Genomic DNA, 27759 nt, shown 5'->3' on the forward strand with positions numbered 1-27759 from the left:
CTCCATCAATCCCTTCATTTTTTATTAGTTTCAAGCCTTACCTTAACTTGCGTATTCATCTGAGTTGTTCCTCTTGTACTTCATCCTTTTCCTGCCTTCCTTGACAAATATATCCTAGTTGTTGTTTTCTATTCAGTTAAGTTGCCCAGTGATTTCCCCTACATCCTAGAATCATAGAATAGTAGAGTCTGAAGGGGCCTCTAAAGCCATCAAGTCCAACCCCCTGCTCAATGCAGGAATCCAAGCATACCCAACAGGTGGCTGTCCAGCTGCCTCTTGAATGCTTCCAGGGTTGGAGAGCCCACCACTCCCTAGGTAATTGGTTCCACTGTTGTGCCGCTCTAACAGTTAGGAAGTTTTTCCTTATGTTCAGTTGAAATCTGGCTTCCTGTAACTTGAGGCCATTATTCTGTGTCCTGCACTCTGGGATGATCCTCGATGTGGCAACCTTTCAAGTACTTGAAGAGTGCTATCATACATCCCCTCAGTCTTCTCAAAGCTAAACGTGCCCAATTCTTTCAGTCTCTCCTCATAGTGCTTTGTTTCCACTCCCCTGATCATCCTCATTGCCCTTTTCTGAACCTGTTCCAGTTTGTCTGCATGCTTCTTAAAGTGCGGTGTCCAGAACTGGATGCAGTACTCAAGATGAGGCCTAACCAGTGCTGAATGGAGGGGAACTAATACTTCATGCAATTTGGAAACTATACTTTTATTAATGCAGCCTAAAGCAGCATGTGCCTTTTCTGCAGCCACTGTTGGCTCATATTCAGCTTGTGCTCAACAACAATTATTCTTATTGACTATTTGGGTGCACTGAAATTCTTCCTTTCTACATCCCACCATGATTTGAATCCCAGTCCCATAGTTCCCCCACAAGGGGTTGCACTGTAGGGAAAACAGGGTTACAGTTCCATTCAATTTGTATTTGGGAAAACTACATAAAACCATAAGCAGTTCAACAGATTCCAACAGTTATAGCTGAATGGCATTTTTCTTCCTTTGAATATCTGACAGACTTGGAAAAGGGATTTTCCCTCCAACACTTATCTTCTGAGTTAATTGTTACTGGCTTATTCAGTCTTAAATCTCTAGTAATTATTGTTTTCCCTCATAGCAGAGAAGTTATGAATGATTGCAAAGGTGGCCCAAAATATTTTTAAAAAGATTATGATTTATGATTTCTTTTGATCTATTTTCGTCCTTTAAAATATTAAAGAGGAAGAAAATGAAGAAAGCCCTCAAGGAGGCAGTAATAAAGCCCATCTTAAAAAAGTCCTCCTTGGATCCCCAAGAGCTAAATAACTTCCACCCAGTCTCTAATTTACCATTTCTGGGCAAGGTGATTGAGCGAGTGGTGGCCAAACAGTTACAGACACACTTGGAGGAAACAGATTATCTGGATCCATTCCAATCGGGCTTCAGGACTGGACATGGAACTGAAACAGCCTTGGTCGCTCTGGTGGATGATATGAGGAGGGTGCTGGATAGGGGAGAATTCACCTTCCTCGTCCTCCTGGATCTCTCAGCGGCTTTTGATACCGTTGACTACGGTATCCTTTTAGAATGCCTGGAGGGATTAGGAATAGGGGGCACTGTTTTACGGTGGCTCCGTTCCTATCTCTCAGACAGGCATCAAAGGGTGGCATTGGGGGAGGAGGTTTCAGATCCTTGGCCTCTCAATTGTGGAGTGCCACAGGGTTCTATCCTCTCCCCCATGTTATTCAACATCTATGTAAAGCCGCTGGGGGCCATCATCAGGAGATTTGGGCTGCGGTGCCACCAATATGCGGATGACACCCAGCTCTATCTCTCGTTTAAGTCCTCACCAGAGTGGGCTGTGGATACCATCTCCAAGTGCCTGGAATCCGTAAGTGGATGGATGGGAAGGAATAGGCTGAAACTAAATCCCGACAAGACCGAGGTGTTGCTTGTGGGAGACAGGGGCAGGCCGGGGGATATAGACCTGTGTTCAATGGGGTAAGATTGCCCCTAAAAGACCAGGTCCGCAGCCTCGGGGTCATTCTTGACTCCCAGCTGTCCATGGAGGCTCAGATCTCGGCAGTGAGCCGGGCAGCTTGGTATCAATTACATCTGATTAGGAGGTTGCAACCCTACCTGCCTGCCCATCTGCTCCCAGGGGTAATGCAGGCCCTGGTCTTCTCTCGCCTAGACTACTGTAATGCGCTCTATGTGGGGTTACCCTTGAAAATGGTCTGGAAATTGCAACTGATACAGAATGCGGCGGCACGTTTGATTAAGAACAGCCGCCGCCGTGATCATATCACTCCGGTGTTGATAGATCTACACTGGCTACCAGTTGTTTACCGGGCCCAATTCAAGGTGTTGGTATTGACCTTTAAAGCCCTATACGGTTTCGGCCCAGTTTATCTGAAGGAGCGCCTCCAGCATCACCAATTATGCTGCCTGACGAGATCAGCCACGCAAGACCTTCTCTCAGTCCCACCAGTTAGGACAGTGAGGCTGGTGCGGACAAGAGAGAGGGCATTTTCGACTGTGGCCCCCACCCTCTGGAATTCCCTTCCTTTTGATCTTTGCCATGCCGCTTCCCTGATAGGTTTCCGCCGGGCCTTGAAAACCTGGCTGTTCAGGCAGGCCTACAGGACCTCTGGGGTGGTTTAGTTTTAATACTGATATTATTAATTATTATGATGATTTTTGTGGTTTTATTGTATTTATTGATGAAATTGTACGTTGCCTAGAGTGGCTGTTGATTCGGCCAGACAGGTGACTCAGAAATAAAATTTATTATTATTTATTATTATTATTATTGCAAAGTGATGATACTAGAGATCTTGCCTTTTGTCTCTCTTAAGAGGGAAAAATATTTCTTGCAAGACTTCTGGCCTGAAGCATATTTGCACTTGCAAAAACAGTAAGTGGGTGATGATTTAAGTGTTTCAGATCACATAATATGTCTCTCTGGGGTCATGGGTAAGGAAGCTACAAGGAGAAAGATGTCAACAGATTCAGCAGATTTAAAATGTGACTTGAAATTTATTTAATAATTTCCAGACTTTCAATTCAAGATGGGGATAATTAGGGCTGCATTGTATCTTTGGGAAAGCCATGCAATTTGTCTTCTTTAAAGCTGAACTCTGAACCCTCCTCCCCAAATTTTTTGACAAAGACTTGAAGATTCACATTTCCCTCACCTTTGTCACTGCTAGCTGCTTGTACATTTACGGTTACGGGGTCCTCAGCCTGTCACTTTAAGAGCATGAAAGCAGTTGGAGATATTTGGGAATATGTCTGTGTGTTCAGTGAACACATGCATGTAGGCTGGAAGGTGGGACTGAGGCAGCAAACTCCATCACCTCCCATACACACATTTGGACCCCCACCTTCTGAACACCTGAAGGGTCATGTGCCCTGACCTGATCCTCCGACAGTTCTGTTTCCGTACTCCAGTGGGGTAAAAGGACCACTTGGTCAGGGAGATGAAGTTATTAAGGGCAAAGTTATTAGGGGCAAAGTTATTAGGGGCAAAATCTCTAGATTGCTAGAGGCCAGTCCCAATCAGTCATAATGAATTCAACTACAGTATTTGCTCATCCTGTGATAATCCTGGGTGAGGTTTACTGTCTCAGTAGCTTCTTTATCTGATTTTCTTTTCCTACCAAGTAACAAATGTTGAATCAGGATTTCATTTTGGGTCCTAGGACATTAGATTGTGAAAGTAATTGGCATGATGTCTGTGTTCCATTATTGATAACCTGGAGGAAGTTTGGTGATATGTGGTAATGCCGTTCATCCATTTTAAACGCACTTGCATCATAGAAAATTGTGACTGTTATGTAATGCTGTCTGGTCCCAACACAAGGTTTTCCACACCACATTTGTCATAATTTAAACAGTACAATCACTTGTGACTTTTCACAAGTACAGTCATCCTATAACAGAAAGGTGATTCATAAATATTGACAAAATAATACAAGTTCCAATCATGATAATGTTGCTAATATACAGCATAGGTTTTCCTTCTCTATTGTTGTTTTCTATAGTGTGAGTCTGAGGAAGAAACCAGTGACAGCTAATGATGTACCAGGATATAAAGGCCACAATCCATATACCCTTTTCCAGGAGAAGTAAATATGCATAGGACTGCAATTCAATTTAAGGAAAAAGGTTCACTTGTAAATAAGAAACTAAATGGGCTAGCAAAGAAGCTCAAACAATAGCCCACAGTGACAGACATGCAAATCTGAAGCCATTAACAGAATTATAAGTTAAAAATTAAATTGCTCAATTCATTGTAAAACATCTTCTGGTTGGGAACACTCAGGAAAACATAGATTTTACTACTCCCATCTCAGGCAGCTGGCTGTGGAGCATTCTGGTAACTTCTTTCTGGCCCAGTTTGCATGTAACACTATGCCAAGCCACGGCTTTGCATGAACCAGCAAGTGGGCCAGTGCAGAGTTAACAAAAACACAGCCACTTTGCTCTTCCCCCTGTCCTGCTGCTGCTATGTTACAAGAAGCTAAGCCATGGTTTGGCTTAACATTAGTTGCAAATCTGGCCTTGGGTTTTGTCACTCCAGACAAGCCACTAGCTGTAATTAAGCTTTGTTCTTGGCTTACTGCTCTGGTTTGCTTAGGGGCAACCATGAGTCTGGGGTTCGGATGCAACGCTAAGCCAAACTATGGTTTAAGCCATGGGTAGCATGGCAGCAGCAGGACTGGGAGAGAAGCAAAGTGGCCATGCTTTTCTAACTGTGCACCAGCATGCTTGCTTGCTCAGACTAAGCCACAGTTTGACTTAGCATTATGTGTCATTCAGCCCTTTGTAAGAGGCAGAGGGGGAAGCAGAAGCAAACAAGTGATTTGGGAGACAAGATATATTTTACTTCTTTTTATGAGTTTTGAATTATCTGAATATACAGGTTTATAGTACAGAGGTTATGAGATATTCACCCCAGAGAATCTCAGGGCTGGGGGCCAAATGCAGCCCTCCAGACCTCTCCCTAGCCCACAGCCCTTATTGGCCCTGCTTCATACCCACCTCAGTTGCTTTTCTCTGGCTGTAATGTGCCCTTGAACTGTGATAATACCTCTTGCTTGCCTGGATGGAGAGGTGTGGGTGTAAAAGCCTCTGACTGTGGCATGTAACCTATTACACAAAAGTGAATGTAGTATACTACACAAAGAATCATATCCATTGCTCTGCCCACTTATGCCTCTGGACCTGACTACCACTGGGATGTGGATTCCCAAAGGTCTCACCAAAGGGAATGCAGTCCTTGGGCTGAAAAATCTTGCCCATCCCTGCCCTAAACCTTTCTAGTCCCACTGACTATTTCAAATACTGGGAGGGGGGAGCCCTGAGAGATCCAAGAGGCACCTTATTCACATGATGGTGTTTGAAATGATCGTTAATAATGGTGACAATCTTTTTCTATGTCTGCAATCACTAGCACACACCCAACCATTTACACAAACAGCAAGATAAATCCACCACTTTACCATGCTGGATGTTTTTTGATTAAGAGTTCTAGAGGCATAAACAAATTTATATTAAGTGATGGACACACCCTTTTGACTTGCACTGTAACCCTTGTTGCCGAACAGATGAAGTAAACTCCACCATATAATGCTTCTTGTTGTAATCATATAATTGTGGTATTTTGTAAGGATATTCAGGTAAAAGGTATAATTGCCACTGATACTTATTCAGTGTTAGTCCTGCCATTTATCACTGAACACTAAAGTCAGGATCATTCAGACCATGGTATTCCCGATCTCTATGTACAGATGTGAAAGTTGGACAATGAAAAAAATGGATAAGAGAAAAATCAACTCATTTGAAATGTGGTGTTGGAGGAGAGCTTTGCAGATACCATGGACCATGAAAAAGATAAATAATTGGGTGTTGGAACAAATTAAACCAGAACTATAGTTAGAAGCTAAAATTATGAAACTGAGGTTATCATACTTTGGACACATAATGAGAAGACATGATTCACTAGAAAAGGCAGTAATGCTGGGAAAAATAGAAATGAGTAGATAAAGAGGAAGGCCAAACAAGAGATGGATTGATTCCACAAAGGAAGCCACAGACCTGAACTTACAAGATCTGAACAGGGTGGTTTACAGCAGATGCTATTGGAGGTTGCTGATTCATAGGGTTGCCGTAAGTCATAATTGACTTGAAGGCACATAACAACAGTCCTACCATTAGGTAGTGTGAGGCAACTGCCTTAGATGGCAGATGCTGAGGGCACAAGCAGTAGCACCTCAGTTGTCCCTCCCGAGTTCTCTAGCCATTCCTCTCTGTTGGACAGAGCTGTATGTCACACAGCTTAAATGCATCCCCTACATTCATCTATGGCTTGAGGTGCAGTGGAGGTTGCTAATGTCATTGCCAGTGTAGAACTAAGATTCAACTGCTAGCCTGGTTGGCTTTTGTTCACGGAGTGGGGAGCTAGCGCCATCTTGCCTTTTAACTCAGACAGCAAAACGTCTTGGGCCAGCCCAGTATTTATTAGCTCTGATATTAAATGGAATTCATAGGACTGACTATACCTTCATATGTTCTAGCTGCTTTTCTAAGGCAGGGATGGAAAACCTTTGGCTCTCCAGATGTTGTTGGAATACAACTCCCATCCTTCCTGATGACAGGCCATACAGGGTGGGGCTGATGGGAGTTAGGGTCCAACAACATCTGGAGGGCCACAGGTTCCCCATGCCTGTTCTAAGAATAAGCCCTATTTCCTGGTCTGTCCCTGGTAAAACACTTTCCAAGTTTGTTTTTAAAAACAAAATGTTAAAATGTATTCACACAGGCACTTGGTTTCTTCAGACTTAAGTCCTCTCTCAATATTTAGATCCACTTAAACAGCCTGACCGTTATTGTCCATGCACTAGTAACCTCCAGGCTGGATTACTGTAATACATTCTATGCGGAGCTGCCCTTGCTGTTGGTACAGAAACTGCAGCTGGTGCAAAATGTGGCAGCACAACTGCAGACTGGAGCAGGGTATCACCAACATGTTACCTGACTCCTGAAACAATTGCACTGGCTGCCCATTAGCTACAGGGCCAAGTTCAAGGTTCTAGTTTGGGTGTACAAAGCCCTATGCAGCTTGGCACCAGTATACCCAAAATATAGTCTTATCCATTATATACCCAGTTGATCACTGTGCTCTGCAGGTGAGGGCCTCCTGCAGATACCATCTTAAAAGGAAATCTGTTCCACACAACATTGGAAGTGGATCTTGTGTTGTCACACCTACCTTTGTAATTCCCTCCCCTTAATTATTAGATAGGTACAATCTCTGTTATCGTTTCGGCATCTACTGAAGACCTTCCTCTTTCAACAAGCCTTTTAAATAGAGACCTAATCCCCATCTGTGTGTGTTGGAACTGCTTTTTAAGATGTTTTTAAAGCTTTTTTAAAAAAGAGATATCTTTAAAGAAGTTTTCTTTTAACGTTTTAAAGTCTTTTGTTTTTAATATGTTTCAGAGTGTTTTTAGTGTTTTTGTTGCCACCCTGGGCTCCTTCTGGGAGGAAGGGTGGGATATAAATTTAATAAAGATATAAATTAAACATGCAGATTTTTCTTCTTAGCGATTTGTTTTGATCAGTTTATTAACACACCCTGCTTCAGAGCCAAAACAGGACAGGTTATTTCAGGGTAAATGACTCCAACATATGATACAGAAGGCAAGGAAGAGCTCCCAACAATATGTAATATGCAAAAATAGGGGTTACTACAAACATGCAACTGTTTCTATTGTAATCTGTGAAATGATGGAGGATATGATATATGGTTCTGTTAAAAGCTTTATTCTCTCTTGCTTTTATATCATTTTTCTGTTTTCTGTAAGATTGGCCATTCTAAGACATATGGTACACAGACCTGTGGATAATATCCCTATCTCCGTTTTGACACAGTATAGCTGAGGGCAGTGCTGACTGAAGTCTTCTTTATCATCCCTCCAATCTCAGCGGAAATTAAATGTTGCTTTCCAATAAGGTTATGGCTTCCCTTGAGGAGTGCCTCAAGTAGCAATTGAAGCTACTGAACATACAGTCAATGTTGTGCTGTGGAGTTAAACTTCAGGTCAAAAATAGAGCGTAAAATGAATGGCTTGAGAAGCACAGACTTTTTAATGCTGTTAAGTTATAGACTGGAGCATTAGGCCATAAAGATGGGAAGGCATTTGCACTCTTGAGAAATAGTCATTTAAAAGGGTTAAAGCTAGTTGACAACCAGAATGCAGGTGAAGAAGATTGTCAAGTTTTCAATTTTTTAATGCTAGCGCTATTACTACTATCAGCAGTATGATTCACTGAAAAGAACTAGTATCATCATGCACAAATTTTATAAATAGCTGCCCAGAGATTCCTTTAGATTCCATCTCCCCCATATCTCAGAATCACCATCCGCTATTTGAGCAGCCCGAGAATGAATAAACTATGTATTCTTTATAGGTGCTTTTGCTCTCGATATTGCCTATGTGGTATTTTACATATGAAACTGTGTAGTTTAATAGGCCTGTTTTTGGTCTAACATACATGGAACCATGGAAAAGCATGAAAGAGGAAAGATTAATTTATAAATACATGTATTCTTGGATTAGGGCTAATTAACGTGATCAGAGGTGCAGCCAGATGCTTCCCTTTCTTTCCTTGCCCAGACTGCATTACATTTGCAGTGAATGCATCATGAGAACAGCTGGCAACAAACACAAACCAGAGATGTCATGGCACTGCTCAATTGGAATGGCGGCCTGCAAAATAAAAATAATATGCATCACAGAAAAGGCGCAACCCACTTGTCACAAGCACAGGGCAGCATAAAGGGCAGGAAAGGTGCAAGCTGCATACTGAATGAGTTTGCCTGTTAGGTAGGGGAGGAAAAGAAACAGCAAGTCTGTGGAAGCACTGTGGGGAGAAATATCTTTAGTCATTAACACTGTAGGACTAAGGCACAAAAGGAGCAGCATGTAGGAATATGGTATGGGCTTTTTGTGTGGCCGTATTGATTCCCGCACTCTTAGTGCAGTAAGCTTCCATGAGTCATCTGAATTCTAAGACAGGACAACAAATTTCCTACAAATTTATGTAGGAAAGGTCAACTATAAGTGAGTTAGATGGACCAGTTTACATGTTACAGCCACCACATATAGAAGGCTTTTTATTACTCTATGTGGCAGCTGTCACCACACAGTGACCTGCTTACACGCCATGAATTAAAGGCATCTGACTGCATGGAGTTGCTGCAAGAATGACACATCATGCAGTGACAGCCGATCATGTGAAACAATGTAAGGTGAGCCATAGCACGCCATACCATATAATTGTGACCGGAGAAAGAGACCATATGTTTGATCTAGCTCCTCTGAAGTCTTCCTAGCCCAGAGGTGGGGAACCTTAGGCCTGGCGGCTGAACCCTCACTCCAGGCCTCTTTCACCAGACCCTGTAACTCTTTTTAGGACAGGTGTGGGGAACCTTTGGCTCTCCAGATTTTACAACTCCCATCAACCCCAGCACACATAGCCAAGATGAGAGTTGTAGCTCAGCAGCATGTGGAGGACCAAAGGCCATGCACCCTCCTCAGGCCATACCCCTCAGTGGCCTTATTCCACATGGTCTTTTGAGTGCTTTTTGCCTGGCTGGAATATGTCCTTGAACAGCAATGCTTCCTGGATGGACAGATGCGAGTATGAGAGATATGACTTCGGCATAACTAGAGTGTAGCCTATTGTACAAAGGCAAGAGTTATATCCATGGTTCCTTTCACCTCTGGCCCTACTCACCACTGGCATGCAGTCCCTGGAATGCTGCCTGTGATGCGTCCTTCCCTGGCTCTCCCTGTCAGGTTCCTACCTGCTCGTGGTTACTGCCTGTCTCTAGGCACCACCAGGGACTCCACCAGTCCGGACCGCACTCTCTTATGGTTTACCTATCCGCTCTAGCACAGATCTCAACAGATCCCCCTGCTAGGCAACCACCAGTAACGTCCCAATACTAGTATTCCCAGAGACTCTGAATACTGGTATTGTTATTCTCTTCACCGCTGCCACCATTTGTTACAGTTCCCCTTCAGCCTTGGTCATTACCTTACCCTCCCTTCTGGTCTGTGAAACCCCAGCCAAGGATCAGGCCTTTGGTAAACCAAATTAAGTATTTATTACAGATAACAAAGCTAACAAGATTAACAAGATTTCTTCTTAAGGCACATAAGCATATGGTTTTACTCAATACTAATCCGAACTCCACCTCCCTCCTGGTAAACAACTCTCTCAAACCCCACCAAGCAATCCACTCTTTCTCTTCTCCCCCCCAGATTCCACTCTCACTCTTCCTTTTATACATTCAGCCATTTTAAACACTCAGCCAATCATCTCGCATTCTACTGCCCATTCACTCCCCCTCTTTCACTCCACTTACCATGTATCTTCTAAACAACTAACACTTACCATATATACATTAATATAGGAATATCACATTTCCCCCCCCTTAAACAACAGCAGGGTATTATTCCTGTTCCAGGATTTATACGTCGCGTTAACAAATAAAAGTCTCTATGGGGAAAATGTCTTTCTTTGTTCCTCTGTCTGGTCACGTCACTGCAGTCCCAGCCACTTGCCTGGAAAGTCCATCGGCCAGTACATTGTCCTTGCCTTTTATGAACTGGAAGTCCACTTGATAGTCCTGTAGGGCCCAGGACCATCTCTGCAGCATAGTGTTGTGGTTTTTCATAGTCTGCAACCATAACAAGGCCCGATGATCTGTAGTCACTGTGAATCTTCGTCCCCACACGTATGGGCGCAACTTGTTCAGTCCCCACACGACCGCTAGGCACTCCTTCTGGACCGACGAATAGTTTTTCTCCCTCGGCGTCAGATTGCGACTCAGGTACGCCACTGGATGTCTGGTGCCTTCTCTCTCCTGTAGCAAGACGACTCCCAGCGCTAGGTCCGTCGCATCTGTAGCCACGATGAACAGTTTCTCATAGTCTGGTGCTATTAATATGGGTCCTTGGCACAAGGCTTGCTTCAGTAGATCAAAAGCCTTCTGACATTCATCCGTCCATACCACACGCTCAGAACACTTCTTCTTTGTTAATTCATGCAAGGGGGTTGCTATTTCCCCAAAATTTCTCACAAACTTCCTATAAAATCCAGCCACACCCAGAAATGCCCTTACTTGTTTTTTGGTTAAGGGGATCGGCCACGCTTGTATTGCCTCCACCTTGCTCCATAAGGGGGTAATTTTCCCACTCCCCACCTTATGTCCTAAATAGATTACTTCCTTTAGTCCAAACTGGCATTTCTTAGCTTTTATTGTGAGGCCTGCTTTTCTTAAGGCCTCCAATACTGTTGTCAGGTGTTGGACATGCTCAGGCACCGACTTGCTAAAAATGGCCACGTCATCGATATAGGCCACTGCAAAATCTGACATGCCTTGCAACACAGTATTGATTAGCTTCTGAAATGAACTTGGTGAGTTCCTTAGTCCCATGGGTAAGGTCACAAACTCATATAACCCATCTGGTGTACTGAAGGCAGTTTTGGCTCTGGATTGCTCATCTAGTTCCATTTGCCAAAATCCTTTACAGACATCTAGTGTAGAGATAATGGTTGCTGCCCCCAATAACTCTAACATTGCGTCTACCCTAGGCATAGGATACGCATCTGGGACAGTAATTTTATTGATTAGCCGATAATCAATGCAAAACCTGGTCGTTCCATCTTTTTTCGGAACCAGGACAATACTTGAGGCCCAGGGACTGATGGATTCCCTCATCACTCCTAATTCCAGCATATCTTCCACCTCCTTTTTGATCTCATTCAAAACTTTCCCATTCACACGGTACGGAACAGATCTGATTGGGGCATGATCTCCAGTATCAATGGAATGTATAACTATACTGGTTCGGCCAGGTTTGTTGCTAAAGAGATTCCTATAGGTTTTCAAAACTCTCAGAATCTCCTCTTTTACTTCCTCCTTCACCTCCTCTGACCATTCCACTTGATCTACCCCTCCTTTGTCTTTGCTTTCCTGTACCAAATCTGGAAGTTCAGGCCCACTTCCCTCAGGGAATAAGGTAACTTGCAACACCTGTGCATCCCTGGTGTGGTAAGGCTTTAACATATTTACATGAACCACTTTGTTTTTGTTTAATTGGTCTGTGGTGATTACATATGTCACTGTGTCAAGCCTTTCTCTGATGGTATATGGTCCTTCCCAGTTAGCCTGTAATTTGTCATGTTTCCTGGGTATGAACGCCATAACCATATCTCCCACATCATACACACGTTCTCTGGCTGTTCTGTCATACCAGTAACTTTGCTTCTCCTGTGCATGACTCAAATTCTCTTTCACTACTTCCATCATTGATGTTAATTTATTGCGGAATTCCAATACAAAATCTACTACAGAAGTTTTGTACTCTCCCAGAGTTCCTTCCCATGAATTTTTTAGCAGTTCCAAAGGTCCCCTCACTTTTCTAGTAAACATTAGTTCAAAGGGTGAGAAGCCTGTTGACTCCTGAGGGACTTCTCTGTATGCAAATAAGAAGCATCCCAAACGTTCATCCCAGTCTTGTGGGTGATCTTGAACATAGCTTCTTATCATGCCCTTCAAAACTCCATTGAATCTCTCAGTTAGCCCATTAGTGGCGGGATGGTAAGTAGTGGTCTTTAGATGTTTTAGACCACAACATTTCCACATACATTGCATCACTTCTCCCATGAATACACTGCCTTGATCTGTCAGCACTTCATGAGGGAAACCCTGCCTCATAAAGATTTTTAATAAAGCCTCTGCCACTACAGGGGCTTCTACAGATCTCAGTGCTTCTGCGTCTGGGTACCTGGTGGCAAAATCCACCACCACCACTAGATATTTCTTGCCATGCCTTGTGGGTTTGGAAAAAGGGCCCACCAAATCTATCCCCACTCTATAAAAGGGTTGTCCAATTATAGGAAGGGGCTTTAAGGGTGCCTTAGTCTTTACTCCACTTTTTCCCACCTTTTGGCATATTCCACAAGATAGACAATGTTGTTTTACATCCTTGGAGATATTTGGCCAATAATAATGTGCAGCCAATCTCCTCTTGGTCTTTTTTATTCCCAGATGTCCTGCACATGGGACATCGTGGGCTACCTCTAGCAATCTGGTTCTGTATTTGCTAGGTACTATCAATTGCTTCACTGGTTCACATTCATCCTTTCTCTCAGCAGGCATCCACAGTCTATATAAAATCCCATTCTCACACACAACTTGATTCCTCAGTTTGTCAGTGAAAGGAATCTGTTGGGTCAGGGCTTGTTCCTTTATCTGCTTCAAACTTATATCTTTTTGCAGCTCTTCCCTGAATTGATCTGCTTCTTCCCCAGAGACCACTTGATACATTTTGTCTCCTTCAGCAGGCCTGCTAGTGGTTGCTATGGTGACCTGAGGCTGGTTAACAGATTCCACCCTGTTTGTTTCAACCCACCTTAATATGGCTTCTTTTTCTCTGCCAATTTGCTGTCTGGTCACTACATAGATCTTTCCTTGGGCGCCCATTACATCTCTTCCCAGTATTACTGGTTCTTGTTGCTGGGCATTAATGTCTACTTTATATTGGCCCTCTCGGCCTCTCCAAGTCATATCCACCAGGGCCACAGGCAAACTTTCTGGTTGACCCCTCACTCCTTGGATAGTCACAGTTTCCTGAGGTAATATTACCTCAGATTTTATTAAATCTGGCCTCAGTAATGTCTGAGCGGCACCAGTATCAAGCAATGCCCAATAATTTGCCCCTTGTACACTCACTTCCTCTCTCAGACTTGAATCAAGGTCTGTTACTTCTGTCCAGTTTATCTGGCAGAACTGAACCTTTTTCGCTGTTTCTAAAGCCTTGGGCTCTGTTTTCACTGCCCTTGTCTGAGCAGGATTACTAATGGGGTTGGCAACCTCACATTGAAAACGTAGGTGCCCCGGTCTACCACATTTGTAGCATAATTTCTCCTCACTTTTAGGGTACACAGATCCACTCTGGGGTGTCCTGTGCCCTTCAGATTTTAATGGAGGACTCACTCGCTGTGGTACCACATCCCTTCTGCCAGCACTATATGGTCTGGGTTTAAACTCTCTTGATGTTTTCCCCACCCAGCCAGTTCTATTGGAGGCGAAGTGATCCGCCATCTCTGCGGCCTCCTGCACAGATGTAGGGGAACGGTCTTTGACCAGGAGCCTTATTTCTGGTGGTAACTGATGGTATAATTGATCCAGTATCATGAAGCTTTTCACCTCTTCCACTGACTGAGCTTTGGCACTACTCATCCACTTTCCAAATATATCCATCAACTTTGCTCCCAGTTCCACAAAAGACCTCCCTGTCTGTATCTGGCAATTTCTGAAAAGCTTTCTAAAATAATCAGGCCCCAGTCTGAATCTTTTAAACACTGCTTCTTTGAATTCAGCATAGGTGACGGGCCTGTCTGAGGGGAAATATTGGTATACCTCAGCCAATTCCCTTTAATCAGGTTTGATAAATACTGCATGTATTTATCTTCAGGTAGCCCCCACAACTGAGCTGCTCTTTCAAAGGTGCTGAGGTAAATTTGAGGATCTTGACCAGGCTCATAGACAGCAAAGTCCTTTGGAGTAATTTTTATTTTTGCTCCATCTCTGTCCTTTCTTGTTTCATCAGAATGAAACTTCTCTCTTTCAAATTTTAACTTTTCTACCTGTAATTCGGCATCCACTGCTCGTTGCTTCTCCCTCTCCTCAAACCCCATTCTCATTCTCTCAGTTTCCATCTTCAACTTCTCAGCTTCCATCCTCAATCTCTCAGCTTCCAACTCCCTCTGCTTGTCTTTTTCCTCAGCCTCCCATCTTAACTTCTCTCTCAAGTACTCTATATAAGCGGGATTGCTTAAATATCCTTCTGGGGTCTCTTCTCTGACAGGTCGTTTTTGCTGGGCAGTTGCAAATCCTATAAGTGCTACCCTCAATTCATCTACCCCTTTACCCTCATGAGGTAAATTGAATGTTATGCACTTCTCCACCAGCTCCTCTCTTTTCATTTTTATGTATTCAGCCATGGTGTTTGAGTTCACTCACTCTTTGCCACACACTCTTTGCCAGTCACTCTCACAAGAAATCTTGTTTTGTTATTTCTGTTTGCCACACCACTGTATATGGATTCTCTGTTGTTCGTATCCCACCGCTACTGACACCATGTGTGATGCGTCCTTCCCTGGCTCTCCCTGTCAGGTTCCTACCTGCTCGTGGTTACTGCCTGTCTCTAGGCACCACCAGGGACTCCACCAGTCCGGACCGCACTCTCTTATGGTTTACCTATCCGCTCTAGCACAGATCTCAACAGATCCCCCTGCTAGGCAACCACCAGTAACGTCCCAATACTAGTATTCCCAGAGACTCTGAATACTGGTATTGTTATTCTCTTCACCGCTGCCACCATTTGTTACAGTTCCCCTTCAGCCTTGGTCATTACCTTACCCTCCCTTCTGGTCTGTGAAACCCCAGCCAAGGATCAGGCCTTTGGTAAACCAAATTAAGTATTTATTACAGATAACAAAGCTAACAAGATTAACAAGATTTCTTCTTAAGGCACATAAGCATATGGTTTTACTCAATACTAATCCGAACTCCACCTCCCTCCTGGTAAACAACTCTCTCAAACCCCACCAAGCAATCCACTCTTTCTCTTCTCCCCCCCCAGATTCCACTCTCACTCTTCCTTTTATACATTCAGCCATTTTAAACACTCAGCCAATCATCTCGCATTCTACTGCCCATTCACTCCCCCTCTTTCACTCCACTTACCATGTATCTTCTAAACAACTAACACTTACCATATATACATTAATATAGGAATATCACACTGCCCACAGGGAAATGTGGTCCTCAGGATTAAAACATTTTCCCATCCCTGCTCTAGACCTTTCATATCAATGGGTACGGAATCAGGATTGTGCCTGCGATGTCTCCTCCCAATCACTTTATGTTCAGAGAAAGGTGTAAATAGAGACTACAGGGGTACAAGTTAAACTGGCTCTCTCAGCACAATCTGAATAGTGCAAAGGGGAGGGTCTCCAACAGCACTATTGTTTGTATGTGAAGGCTGAATCCATGGAGGTTTTGATCCCATTTGATCCCATTCAAATCACCATCTGATCAGTACACAAGAATAGGTAATCTGAACATGGCTTTGATTGTGTATCATATGGGTATGGAAAGACTCATTAACATATGATTAATGGTATTATTTGCAAGACTAGCTTTGTTTATTGGGTAGGGAAGCAAGAGGAAGGCAGAAATATTTAGGCAGTGACAGAAAGTGGCTTATCTTGAACTTGTACACAAAGGATGGGGGGACTTCTGTCTCAGGGGCCAAATGCAGCCCCAGCTGGCCCTTGGGACACCATTCACTGGTCCTGCTTTGCATCCCCAAGTGTTTTTGCCTGGCTGGAATGGGTCCTTGAACTCTGATAATGCCTCTTGCTCACCTGGATGGAGAGCAATGTGTAAGTATGTGTATAAACTAGCCTATTGTACAAAGATAAAATGTACATTAGTTGCTCCACCCACATTTGCCTTTGGGCCTGTTCACCACTGGTATGTGGTCCCTAGAAGGCTGCCCAGAAGGAAATGCAGCCCTCAGGCTGGAAAAGGCTCCCCACACCTGTTATACACCCCCTCCATATAGTGATTGTACTGCATCAGTCAGCCTCAAAAGTCAACATTTACTTCTACAGCTGCTTTTCTGTTCAGCACTAAACTGCTACTTTCAATAATTCTATGTCAAAGTTCATTGGTTTTACAGACAGGAAGAAAAGCTAGGCTTTTAATTGGGCTTCACGTTAAGTGGACAAAATTGCACTGGACCTCATTTTTTCCAGTGTGTCAATATTGTGCAAGAAAAACCAGAGTGATGCTAAGGGAGATAGTGTTCATTTACTCATAATAGTGGGGGGAAAGGTAGCAGGGTAGATTATGGTGAAGGTTAAAATTAAAATTCTACTTGCTCAGTTGCTTGCACTTGATCTGACGCACACTAACAGAATCTTCAGTGGCCATGGGCTCCAACGGAAAGCCCTTGCCAAAAAAAAAGGAAGTAGTTGAAGGATTAGAATGGAAACAATTAAAACAAAATATGTCAGTCATTAATTAGAACCTCTTTGTGCCTCATGGTAACCTAGAGCTGCCAAACTAGAAGATGAAATCAGGCCAGATTCAGAGATGTGCTCAGTTTTCCCCCCAAAGTCTCTGGAAACAAGACAAATTATTCTACCTATGTTCAAAGACACTCTGTTTTTAATTATCAGGTCACATGTTCTAGACCTTGTCTTCAACAAATGGCTCAGGACTCACTATAAGGTCACAGTCTGATCCAAGATAGGTAACAATAGCAGTACTACTTCCATACAAAATATATGACAACAATTAATGCATATTTAGGTTAAAGGTGGGGTCCAGGTCTGAAAAAATTGAAGACTATTGTTCTGGACCAGATAGGACTGGACCAGGTCTTATTACACACTCAAATTAAGACTGGCTTCACTAACTGCTACAATAGAAACTCGAGTTTGTGGCCACAATATGGTACTCTCCCTCCTTTCAACTGCAAGTGTTGTGTCTACCTTCCAAGTAGATTGAGCCTTGTAACAGTAGAGTTAATTATAAGCCTTCCTTCCAAGCATCACCAAGTTTGATGTTTAGAAAGGTAAGAGGATATTGGCAGGGGTGGTCTTGCACAAAAGCGTTATGCAGAGTACTGATTAATAATGGGGGGATAGGTAAGAATTACATGTTTTGGTTTTTAATTCATGGCTCCTGTTAAGGCTGTTTCACTCTCAAGGGAAAAGTGTCAAGGAGCAGTTAAAGTATCACAAACAGACCTTGATTACAGTGTATTAAGAAACAATCCAGGAAAAGAACACTTCCACCAGCAACACTCTAGACTACCACATTGAACTAATTGCCTCTTATTGTAAATGGAATTGCACTTGCCCTCTTAGACAAGCTGGCTAACAGGTTCAAAGACCAAATTCTTCATGGTTTTCTGCCTTCAAATCATGTTTTCATGTAACTAGAATGTACAGAAAAAGGGAGAAGCTTTCAGTATTAGCTGCTGGAGGTCTTAGCATCTTGCATCACCTCAATGTTTCTTGTTTTTGTGCCCACATCAGAAGCTACTCTTTATGTAAGAGTAGCATACCAGCTTCTAATAAAAAGTTACCTTACCTTAATGCACATTGATATGGGTACATTTAAATTTAAAAACAAGATTACATTGTTTTGCTACAGGGTAACACTGAGGAAAAATATTCATTTTGGTTCACCTCTAGATGTACAGGTATTGCATTGTCATACAGAGCAACCACAAGCCTGTTTACTCAAAAGTAAGTCCAACTGAGCTCTATGGAGCTTACACCCTCATTTGTGTGCTTAGGCCTGCAGCATTAAGCAACTTGGGATGAGATGACTTCCTTCTCTTAATGAAAGATTTCATTCGTTCCAGGTAGAATGTAGTTCATATGCTATAAAAAGAAAAACATGGTTTTTGCTGTGAATGTAATGCATCAAACAGTTGTGCATCTGGCATACAGGCGAAGCTTTTTCTTCAGCACACAACTTTCCGATGAGATATCAATTCCTATTTTGTTGGTTTGGGTTTTTTAATATGTAAACCAATGGTGACTAAAACTCGTATTTGATAAAATAGGTAATTTTTTTTAGGAAATAATGAAATCTAATTTGACCCAGAGACCCACAATTTTATATAAGATTGGATATATTTTATGTCAAAACATGATCACCCATTAAAGCCGGTGATGCAACTTAAAAGATACATTATTGCAACTGTTCTAAAAATAAACAGAACAAAAACTATAATTTATTATACTTCTGTCTTCATTCTATGCCAGGTGTTGGTGGATTACACAGAAAAAATTAAGTTTTCTTTAAAAGTTTCTACTAAATATAATAAAAGAGCAATTAACATTTAGTTTTGTTACATTGAAAAAAGTGTACATACTTAATTGCTTTGTTAGCTTTACCTAAGTCTCTTCAACTATAAAAAAGAAATAAAATCAGTTGATCATAGTCAAAAAACATTCAAATCAGTTGATACAACATTACAGTACAGCCAACTAACATTGTTCAAAATCCTGTCATCTTATCTCAAGTTAAAGAGTCCTTTGACCAGATTATGACAAAGCTGGTTTAATGTATTTTCAAGTTGGTCGATTAAGATTTTGCAGGACACTGTACTTTCTGTTGATGGCTTCAGAAGAAAGGGGTCATGCGACTTGTAAGTCAAAGGGCAATCCCAGCCTTTCGTTTTTTTCATAGTTAGAACAGCATTGTTAAATTAAGCACAACTAAAAAAAATCGAAAGCTAGGTGAAGCTGCCATTGTGTGTGTCAAAACAATTGCGATACGCTATACTAAAAACATTTTGAAATATCCACCTGTCCTCACCACTCTGCCACAAAACTAGCAAAGTCAGAAAATACAAAAGTCTTCAAAGTTGTCACTTTTGCAGAATAAAGCAAAAAAGTCTTTGTGCTCCTTACTACCAGAAGCAAAATATCATCTGAGTTACCACATATAATAGCTTCTGGATGTGTCCACTTGAGTTGGCTTGGTTTCTGCAGAACCCTCCTTGTCCTTTTCACTGTCACTTTCCCAGAGGTTAATAAGTGGAGGATAGAGCTCATTCAGAGGGATAGAGGAGGTCTTTTGCATATACTTTTTCAGTGAATGGTGATAGTTTTTCCTCTTAAACCTTTTAGCAACATAGACAGAAACAGAGGCAAGACTAATAACAGCAAACATTGATCCCATGACTGCAGCCAGAGCAGTACTTGTTTCTTGGTCAGTAATGTCAAGGGCAAATGCTGCATTTTTTGTAGTAACATTAACACAGGATTTCTGAGTTTGCTGATGGATGTTAGATACAGTGAGACAGACTTCATACTCTGTGGAAGGCTGCAAGTGTGTGAGGTTGTATTCATGCACATCAACTGGAACTCTAGCAGTATATGTAATGTGAGGGTTGTCAATCTTCATTGTAGCAGATGACCACTTTAAATTGGATGTCATAACGTTAGAGTTAACCTTCCAAGACACCAGGACTGAATGAGATTCTGTTTGCTTGACATTTATTTTCAGCACTTGGGTGCCATCTAGCAATGTTCCATTCACTCTTATTGTAGCTACTCTTGTATCTGCACCTTCTATGTTCTGGGCTACACATGTGTACCTTCCTGAATCCTCAGTCTGAATATTTGATATTTCCAGAGTCCCTTCACTGCTAAGCTTGTACTTGTCCGAAAGAGTTTCAGCAGTTATTTTATTCCCAAGAGGAGTTACCCAATAAATCTCAGGTTCTGGCTCTGCCATAGCCCGACAATCCAAGAAGACAGTCATGCCAATGTCCAAATTCAAATGATTTGGAAATGTGTCATGAGAAATCATTGGAAGACATTGCTCACTAGAATCCTGTATTAGCACCTCCTTTACTTGCTGTCCTCTGTATTCTGGTGGCATAGCACAGAACATTGATAAGGGCTCCATGAAACGGATATTAGTTTTGTTTGAGTTTATCCAATGGATGACACAGTCGCACCTGAGGGGATTACTGTGAATGCTGATTTCACGCAAGTTTGGTAGGGATTCCACTGTTTTTTGGTAGACTGCATTCAAGGCATTATTGTTAAGCATCAGGCTTTCCAGAGCAGGAACATTCCGAAAAGCTAAACGATGTATGTAAGATAACTTTGGGTTGTTTGTTGCTTCAAGCTTGGTAAGTTCAGGAAGATTGTCTAGTGCATACCTGTCAACAGAGACCAGCTCTCCCATATTGTTGATTCCAAGTTCTTTCAACCGAAGCATGTTTTTGAAGTCTCCTTCTTGGATTTTGTGGACTAGATTTTTGTTAAGATCCAAAAATTTTAAATTTGGAACTTTCTCAAGCGCAAGTTGAGGAACTTTAACTAATCTGTTGTCATAAAATGAGAGACTTTCAAGACTATCCAAGCCTACTAGAGCATTTCCAGGAATGTCAGTCAGATACATACCAGCCAGAACCAGACTTCTTAAATTTGAGAGTGGCTTAAAATTCATATCTAATATGCCAATCACAGGATTTTCTCCAATCATCAGAATTTCCAAGTTGGGTGTAGAATCAAACCAACGACTGTCAATAACTTTTAATTTGTTGGAATTAAGATGAAGTCTTAAAAGATTCTTCAGGCCTGAGAATGCATTTGCAGAGATGGTACTGATTTGGTTATGGTTTATATAAAGTTCCTGAAGATTGCACAAATCCTGTAAGCAGTAATCTGTCATCTCTGTGATCTGATTCTCCTCTAGATGTAAAGTAGTGAGCTGGGTAAGATTTGACAGCCCCACATCTTTTATACTAGTAAAATTATTTTGTGAAAAATCCAACTCTGTTAAATTGAAAAGCTGTTGGAGCTCATCTGTGGTTTTGGCAATGTTGTTGCTTTGCAAGAGAAGAACTTGAGTAACACTGGAAAGGTTACTGGGGATTTTTGTTAAACGAAGATCATTGCAATCAACTGTTGTGGCTTCCCTATAGGTTGATTGAGGTGTAAACCATGGCCTTATCTCACAGACACACAATTGTGGGCATTCATTATTCAGTATGGAAGATGCACTAAATGGATTTAGGAGTAATCCCAGAACCAAATGGCAAATGCTTAACGTAAAACTAATCCCAGCCATAATGGTTTCCTAGTAGATTCTGCTGGTTCACTACTTGCAAGTAAGTACTAGTAGATCAAATGCTCAGGTATCCAAAGGATAGAAGATGCTATTAATTTTTTGTGGCAAGATAATGATCCAATATCTCTTCTCACGGATCCTAGTCCTTTCACTCTACAGAAGATATTTTCACCAATATATAGGGATACATCTGAAAAAGAAGAAAAAGATATGAAACTGTTTCATATATTTTCTAACTTAAAGTGTTTTAGCTTCTGGATCCTTATACTAGACTTTCTATATGCAGCCAATATTAATTCAATAAAGGAATTTCTAAAGATGCCTATTACAAATGCTCAAAATTGCCTATAAAATATTCAGTGGTTTGTTCACATAAACTTTGGATCAGAGTTCAATGTAGTGAAATATTTCATCAACAATTATACTTCACTGCCCCCCCATCCCTCTTGACTTTGCCAACTCATGTAAGCTGGATGACCTCTAACCACACAGGATGACAATCTTTAGTAGTCTCCAGTTATATGGCAATGTTGTGCTTGCCAAGTGGCCAGACGCTATATATCTGATGCATCTCCACAAAGGTAAGAGTCAACAACTGCAAACTTCTATGCAGTTACTAGGTGATAAATGAACCTGTGGTACTCCAGCTGTCTTTCTCCTTTAACACCTATTAGCCCAAGCCAGCATGGCCAATAAAGAGTGATGGAAGCTACATCCCAGGGCCGACACCAGAGGGAGGCCAGGTAGGGTCTTGGCTGAGGGTCCCTGCGACCCAGAGGGGTCGCTGAAAGGCTCCTCCTTAGGATACAGGGAAACCCCTCCCATTCCACGATCCATGGCAGCGTCAGCTCCTGACCCTGCTGCAGATCATAGAGAGGAGCTCCCAGGCACCCCCCCAATACAGTCAGTGCCGGCTCCAATAAGCCTGCACACATGCCCCATCTACCTCTCCCATCTCTGTGAATGAAGTGTGCACTGCACATACATGCCTGCCATCAGCCAAGATAGTGGAGGGGCTTCTCCCACATGTATGGGGGGGTTGGGCTACAGAGCCAGGGGCCTGGGGCAGGCTAGTGCCCAAGGGTCCAGTCATGCTTGGTGCCGGCCTTGCTACATCCAATTACATCTGGAGGGCCGCAGATTCCCCTCTACTGTATTAGTCAGTAGTTGTCCATTTCCAACCATGAACAGACACAGTTAACAAGCATTGTATGCATTAGGGATGACCACTGAGAACAAGATTTACCTCAGATCCCACAGATTCCAATATAGTGCATCAGAAAACAGCCTGTGTTGCTCTAGGTGCTTCATAAGCTGCCCAGTTTTGCTCAGAGTCCATCCAAGCCTGCTTCATTTGCCACCCATTCATTATTGGGAAATAAAAAGATGGCCAGAACTCCCCCCCCCTTTGACAGATGTGGATGAAATCTGCAGGAATCTTAGCCCTCCATAGTGGTAAAGCCAGCCCAGTTACAGGCAAATAGGTCCAGGGCTTTTTCATGCTGAGCACCATTAGATTTGGATTTTTTTTCCCAAGGAAGCATCTATAAATTCTTTATTGTCAGGCAGAATTGAATGGAATTTGCAGGCAAAACCACCACTTCTGAATCCTGCCAAATGTTAGAATAGCTGCAGTGGTTTTGCAGCTTTGGGTTGGATAGAAAAGGAATCACTTAACCTCCTCATATATTTTGTGGGCGACTGGTCTGAAAGTGTCATACATGAGAGATGTGGCCCCTTGGGTAAGAAACCTATCAAACTCAAGACAAATACGCCTAGGGTTTGGGGCTAGGCATCTTTAGGGATTTTGGGTAAGAAGAACTTAAATGGATTTACTGTCTGGGTAAAATCATTCCCTTTAATTATAAGCTTGACCTGTCAATCACAACAGAATTCTTCCTCTGCCCTCTTTGGTATTTGAGGTCCCTTCCCACATCACCCCACACTGGTGTGATTCCTTAAATGGTAAGCTTAGAGATACTACTTTTGCTGTTAGCAGAAAACTGTCTGCACCATTTTGATGTATGGATCACTAAACTTGTGTCACTAATTACAGATTCTTCTCTGGCAAGGTCAGAGTCCCTCTGAAGTATCCTGCCTTATCTCAAGATTTAAGATTTGTCCAAAAAACAACACACACCCCTAGTATGTATACAATTGCAGAAGATTTAAATAGGTCATTTCAGTTCTCACCAAAAAGAAAAACAGCACCAAGGGCTCAATTCTCAGCCATTCCCCACTGTACATACAGATAATTTCTGTATGTACTGTCTGCGCCTGTGTTGGAATTGCGTTTTAATGTTTTTAAACCCTTTCTTTCTTTCTTTTTAAAAAATGTTTTTTTAAGATGTTTTGTACTAATACATTTTAAAGTCTGTTTTTATTATGTTTTATTTAGTGCTTTTGTTTGCAGCCCTGGGCTCCTACTGGGAGGAAGGGCAGAATGTAAATAAATAAATAAATAAATAAATTCAACTCATGAATACAAATGTTGGGCCCTAGATGACTGCTAAGCACAAAATATTTTTATCTTTTTCAAGTATCATTCATTACATTACAGTAATTGATTCCATGAATTAATAGTCTGCTTGTGAAAACCCTAAGCAGAATATATAGCCTCTACTAAGGAAGAAGAATGATTGTTCTCAATTATGTGCTTAAAACTGCTTTGGTTGTATCTGTTTATGAAGATGTGCTTATCTTGTACACAGAACTTATAGTAAAACAATACAAACACAGCACGATTTTGGATAAGCTGCAAATTCAAATCGATTCCCTTGTTAATATTTATATCCCAGCAGCTGTACAGTTGCATAATATGTAAAACGCCAGGTCAAAACCTTCCTATTCTCTGAAGCATTTTAAGTTACATTGATCTAATTTTAATAATGTTTATTGTATTGTTGATTGTATTTTAATATTATTTTGTTATTCATTGTATTTTTATACTATTTTATGTTCACCGCCCAGAGAGCTATTGCTAGTCGGGCGGTATATAAATTTAATAAATAAATAAAATAAATAAAATAAAACACATTTCTGGTTTCAGCAAACAGAATATCCATTATTAAACATTTTCTGCATAATGCCTTTACAAGCTAACAATGAAACTTTTGTTTCCTTTTTGTTATTTCTTATTGAAGGGAAGTGCAATTATCTTTTAATAACACCCCGCTCGCCCGCACAGCCTGGACAAGCGGGGCATAGTTGCAGGTGGGGGCGAAGCTGCCACCGCCATCTTTAAGTGGGACGTCATGTGTCGCAGGCATTATGTGAGCGTGACATGCAGTGTGTAGGGATGGAGCCTCTGGGCTTATTTAAGTCCAAGCCGCCCCTCCTATTCTCCTCTTTGCCAGCATGACAGACGACGGGGCAGGGCAAAGAAGAAAAGAGCGAGGAGAGTGGCAGCGGCCATTTATTGCAGCCATGTGGTCAGCGCCATTTTGAGGTGCTTGTTTGTGGTGGGGCAGGCCACGTTTGGGGCCGATTAGGCCTTGGTTGTTTCCCTGGTGGTGCAGGCGGTTGGAGGAGCGGCGACGGCTGGAGTGGCCCTCGTTAAAGGGGCCTACTCGGCCTGATGCTGTTGACCCGGCAGTTGGGTGGAGGGAGGCGCTAGGCGTTCTCCAGCGGTGGTGCTTCAGGGCTGCTGCTGCAGCCGGTTAAACAAGTACACTTCTCACCATTAGCTACAGGGCTGTGAATAAGGGGATCATACATTATAGTCGAAGGTTTATATTTCTAATAATTATAATTATATAATTATATTCATAATTATAAGCCAAGGACTGGGAATAAGGGAATCACACATACAGTCGTTGGGTATAATATTACTATTAATAATAATATTCATAAGATAATTATAAGTCAGGGGTGGATTTAAAGCAGTAATGCCAGGCAAGAAAGGAAAAGGGGTGTGTGAAAGGTCCCCTCATAAAATGCAGGCCTTTGGGCATTTTAAACCCCCCCCCATACACCTAGGAAAAGTTTTGGTGTAGTGGTTGAGGTGTTTGGACTGCGACCCGGGAGACCAGGGTTCAAATCTCCCCAACAGCTGTGGGCTGCAAGCTCAGAACAAATTACGGGAGAGGAGGCTGCATAAGCCTTTCGAGTCTGTCAACAGGCCCTATTTTCCCCCTTTGGTTGCCAAGGCTGGGTGTGAGTTCAGCCTAGCTAGGGGGCACTAGATGGTGAGGGATGTGGGTGAGGCTCTGGCAACCTCTATTGGCCATTGTGTGGGGCTCTTTGGTTAGGCTTGCAGCCTTTTGCTTGACTCGGGCCTATATTAGGTTCAAGGTACTTTATTCTATTAATTTTATTACATGGTGGCTGCTTTGGGGATGTGGAGCTCTTTGGTTAGGCTTCCAACTTCTTGCTAGGCCCAGGAATATATTAGGTTGAGATAGTTAATTCTATTATTATTATATTACATGTGGCCTTTGTAGGGCCGGGTGCACCTTTTGGGCCTTCATAATTGGATACTAATGGTGTGCAGAGATGATAGGGTTTGCTAGAAAATGTCTAAATCACCATAACTTAGATGACAGTGATCCTTTTCCAAGTGTCAGTTACACATTCCTTGTTAACTCTGAGACAGAAGTTGCATTTATTTGAATTTGGTCTCATATCAAAAACAAAGCATATGGCATTTGTTATATTTAAAGAAGAACATGCAAACTTCTGCAGGGAATTGAGGTCTAGCAGATGATAGTGTGGCTGGATGGGTGGATAGGAATAAAGAGGAAAGACAGGCTACTTATCAGGCTCTTATCCTCATTTCCAGGATCTTAGACCTTACTGAAACAAGGGCTGCCTTGACAGGATCTTAGACTCTTGTGACACGGAAGCTGCCTTTTAAGATCCAGGCAGACTCTTCACTCTTTGCTGATGATTTTACAACAACAACATTTCTGATGTCATTTACCTGAAGTCACATATAGCATGCAACTTTTACATTGGCACTTCTATTTTGATATGTATGATATCAGTTACTTGAAATCAATATAGCATGCAAATTTTGCATTTTGAACATCTATTCTGATTGGTGTTTGGAAACCCGCTAGGAGAAAGCTGCAGTGGGTCCAAATTGCTGCTCCACGAGCTAGAGGGAGCCCCAGCTGACGAAGCGTCAAGGCCCCAGCTGACAAAGCATCAAGGCGAGTTAAGTAGCAGAGCGAAAAGAGGGTAAGTAGCTCCCATTTATTCCATTATTTAATTGAAGTAAAACAGCTCAGAACAATAACTAATAAGGGCAGCCCAAGGTCACCCTGAGCTAGGAGCCAAATCCTGAAAGAACCTATATCTTAGGAGACAGATCCTAGGAGAAGGAAGCCCATAGAAAGCTAGTTTTCAACACCACCCTAGCAGGAAAGCTTCAGGGAACACTGTAAACAAGGCTAAATTCCAGTCGGCGAGAAGGGGGAAAAGGAAACTCCACCGACACATACAGGGAGAGAGTCAGCTCAGTCCTTGCTAAAAAGGGCAGCTTCAGCCTTCCTGAAACACAACCACAAGCTCTGTTTCCCTAGGTTAAAGAAAGGTCAGGCTGTTCTAGATGGGAAAACAACAAACACAAAAGACTTGCCTGGAAGGCGCAGCCCCTTGATTAGATTAAAAGCAGCCAAAAGCTTAAACAGCCCCGCCCCTCGCTCAGTAAGGAAGGAAGCCTGAGAGAATACTAAAGAGTTAAGCCCCAGCTGATAGCCATCAGCCTCAAGTAACACATCATTGGCTGGCAGCAGTAGCTGGGAGGAACCAGCCACACATATAAAGTCAGAGCACCCTAGCGAGGGAGCCTGCTCCACGAGCTAGAGGAAGCCCCAGCTGACAAAGCGTCAAGGCGAGTTAAGCAGCAGAGCGGCCCCAGCTGACAAAGCGTCAAGGCGAGTTAAGCAGCAGAGTGGCCCCAGCTGACAAAGCGTCAAGGCGAGTTAAGCAGCAGAGCGAGTTCGGCAGCAGAGCGAGGAGGCCAGGGCCCCCCACTCTGCCTGTCTGTTCCCTGACCTCAACTAAACCGCAGT

At 42.5% G+C, this 27759-nt stretch overlaps 1 protein-coding gene and 1 long non-coding RNA gene across 2 annotated transcripts in view; one reads left to right on the forward strand and one right to left on the reverse strand.

Moving 5' to 3' along the window:
- The window catches only part of LOC133380724 (uncharacterized), a 50338-nt gene that overhangs the window by 15588 nt on the left and 6991 nt on the right, over nucleotides 1-27759 (forward strand). The window contains exon 2 of the long non-coding RNA XR_009761518.1: nucleotides 26803-26923. This is a non-coding gene — a long non-coding RNA (uncharacterized LOC133380724). The remainder of the gene's footprint in view (nucleotides 1-26802; nucleotides 26924-27759) is intronic.
- The window catches only part of LRRN1 (leucine rich repeat neuronal 1), a 40977-nt gene continuing 32082 nt past the window's right edge, over nucleotides 18865-27759 (reverse strand). Inside the window, exon 2 of the mRNA XM_061618559.1 lies at nucleotides 18865-21932. Within this exon, the coding sequence (XP_061474543.1) occupies nucleotides 19592-21742 (2151 nt within the window). The 5' untranslated portion in view covers nucleotides 21743-21932 and the 3' untranslated portion in view covers nucleotides 18865-19591. The remainder of the gene's footprint in view (nucleotides 21933-27759) is intronic.

Source organism: Rhineura floridana, chromosome 3 (assembly GCF_030035675.1).
Source record: "Rhineura floridana isolate rRhiFlo1 chromosome 3, rRhiFlo1.hap2, whole genome shotgun sequence".
NCBI lineage: Eukaryota > Metazoa > Chordata > Lepidosauria > Squamata > Rhineuridae > Rhineura > Rhineura floridana.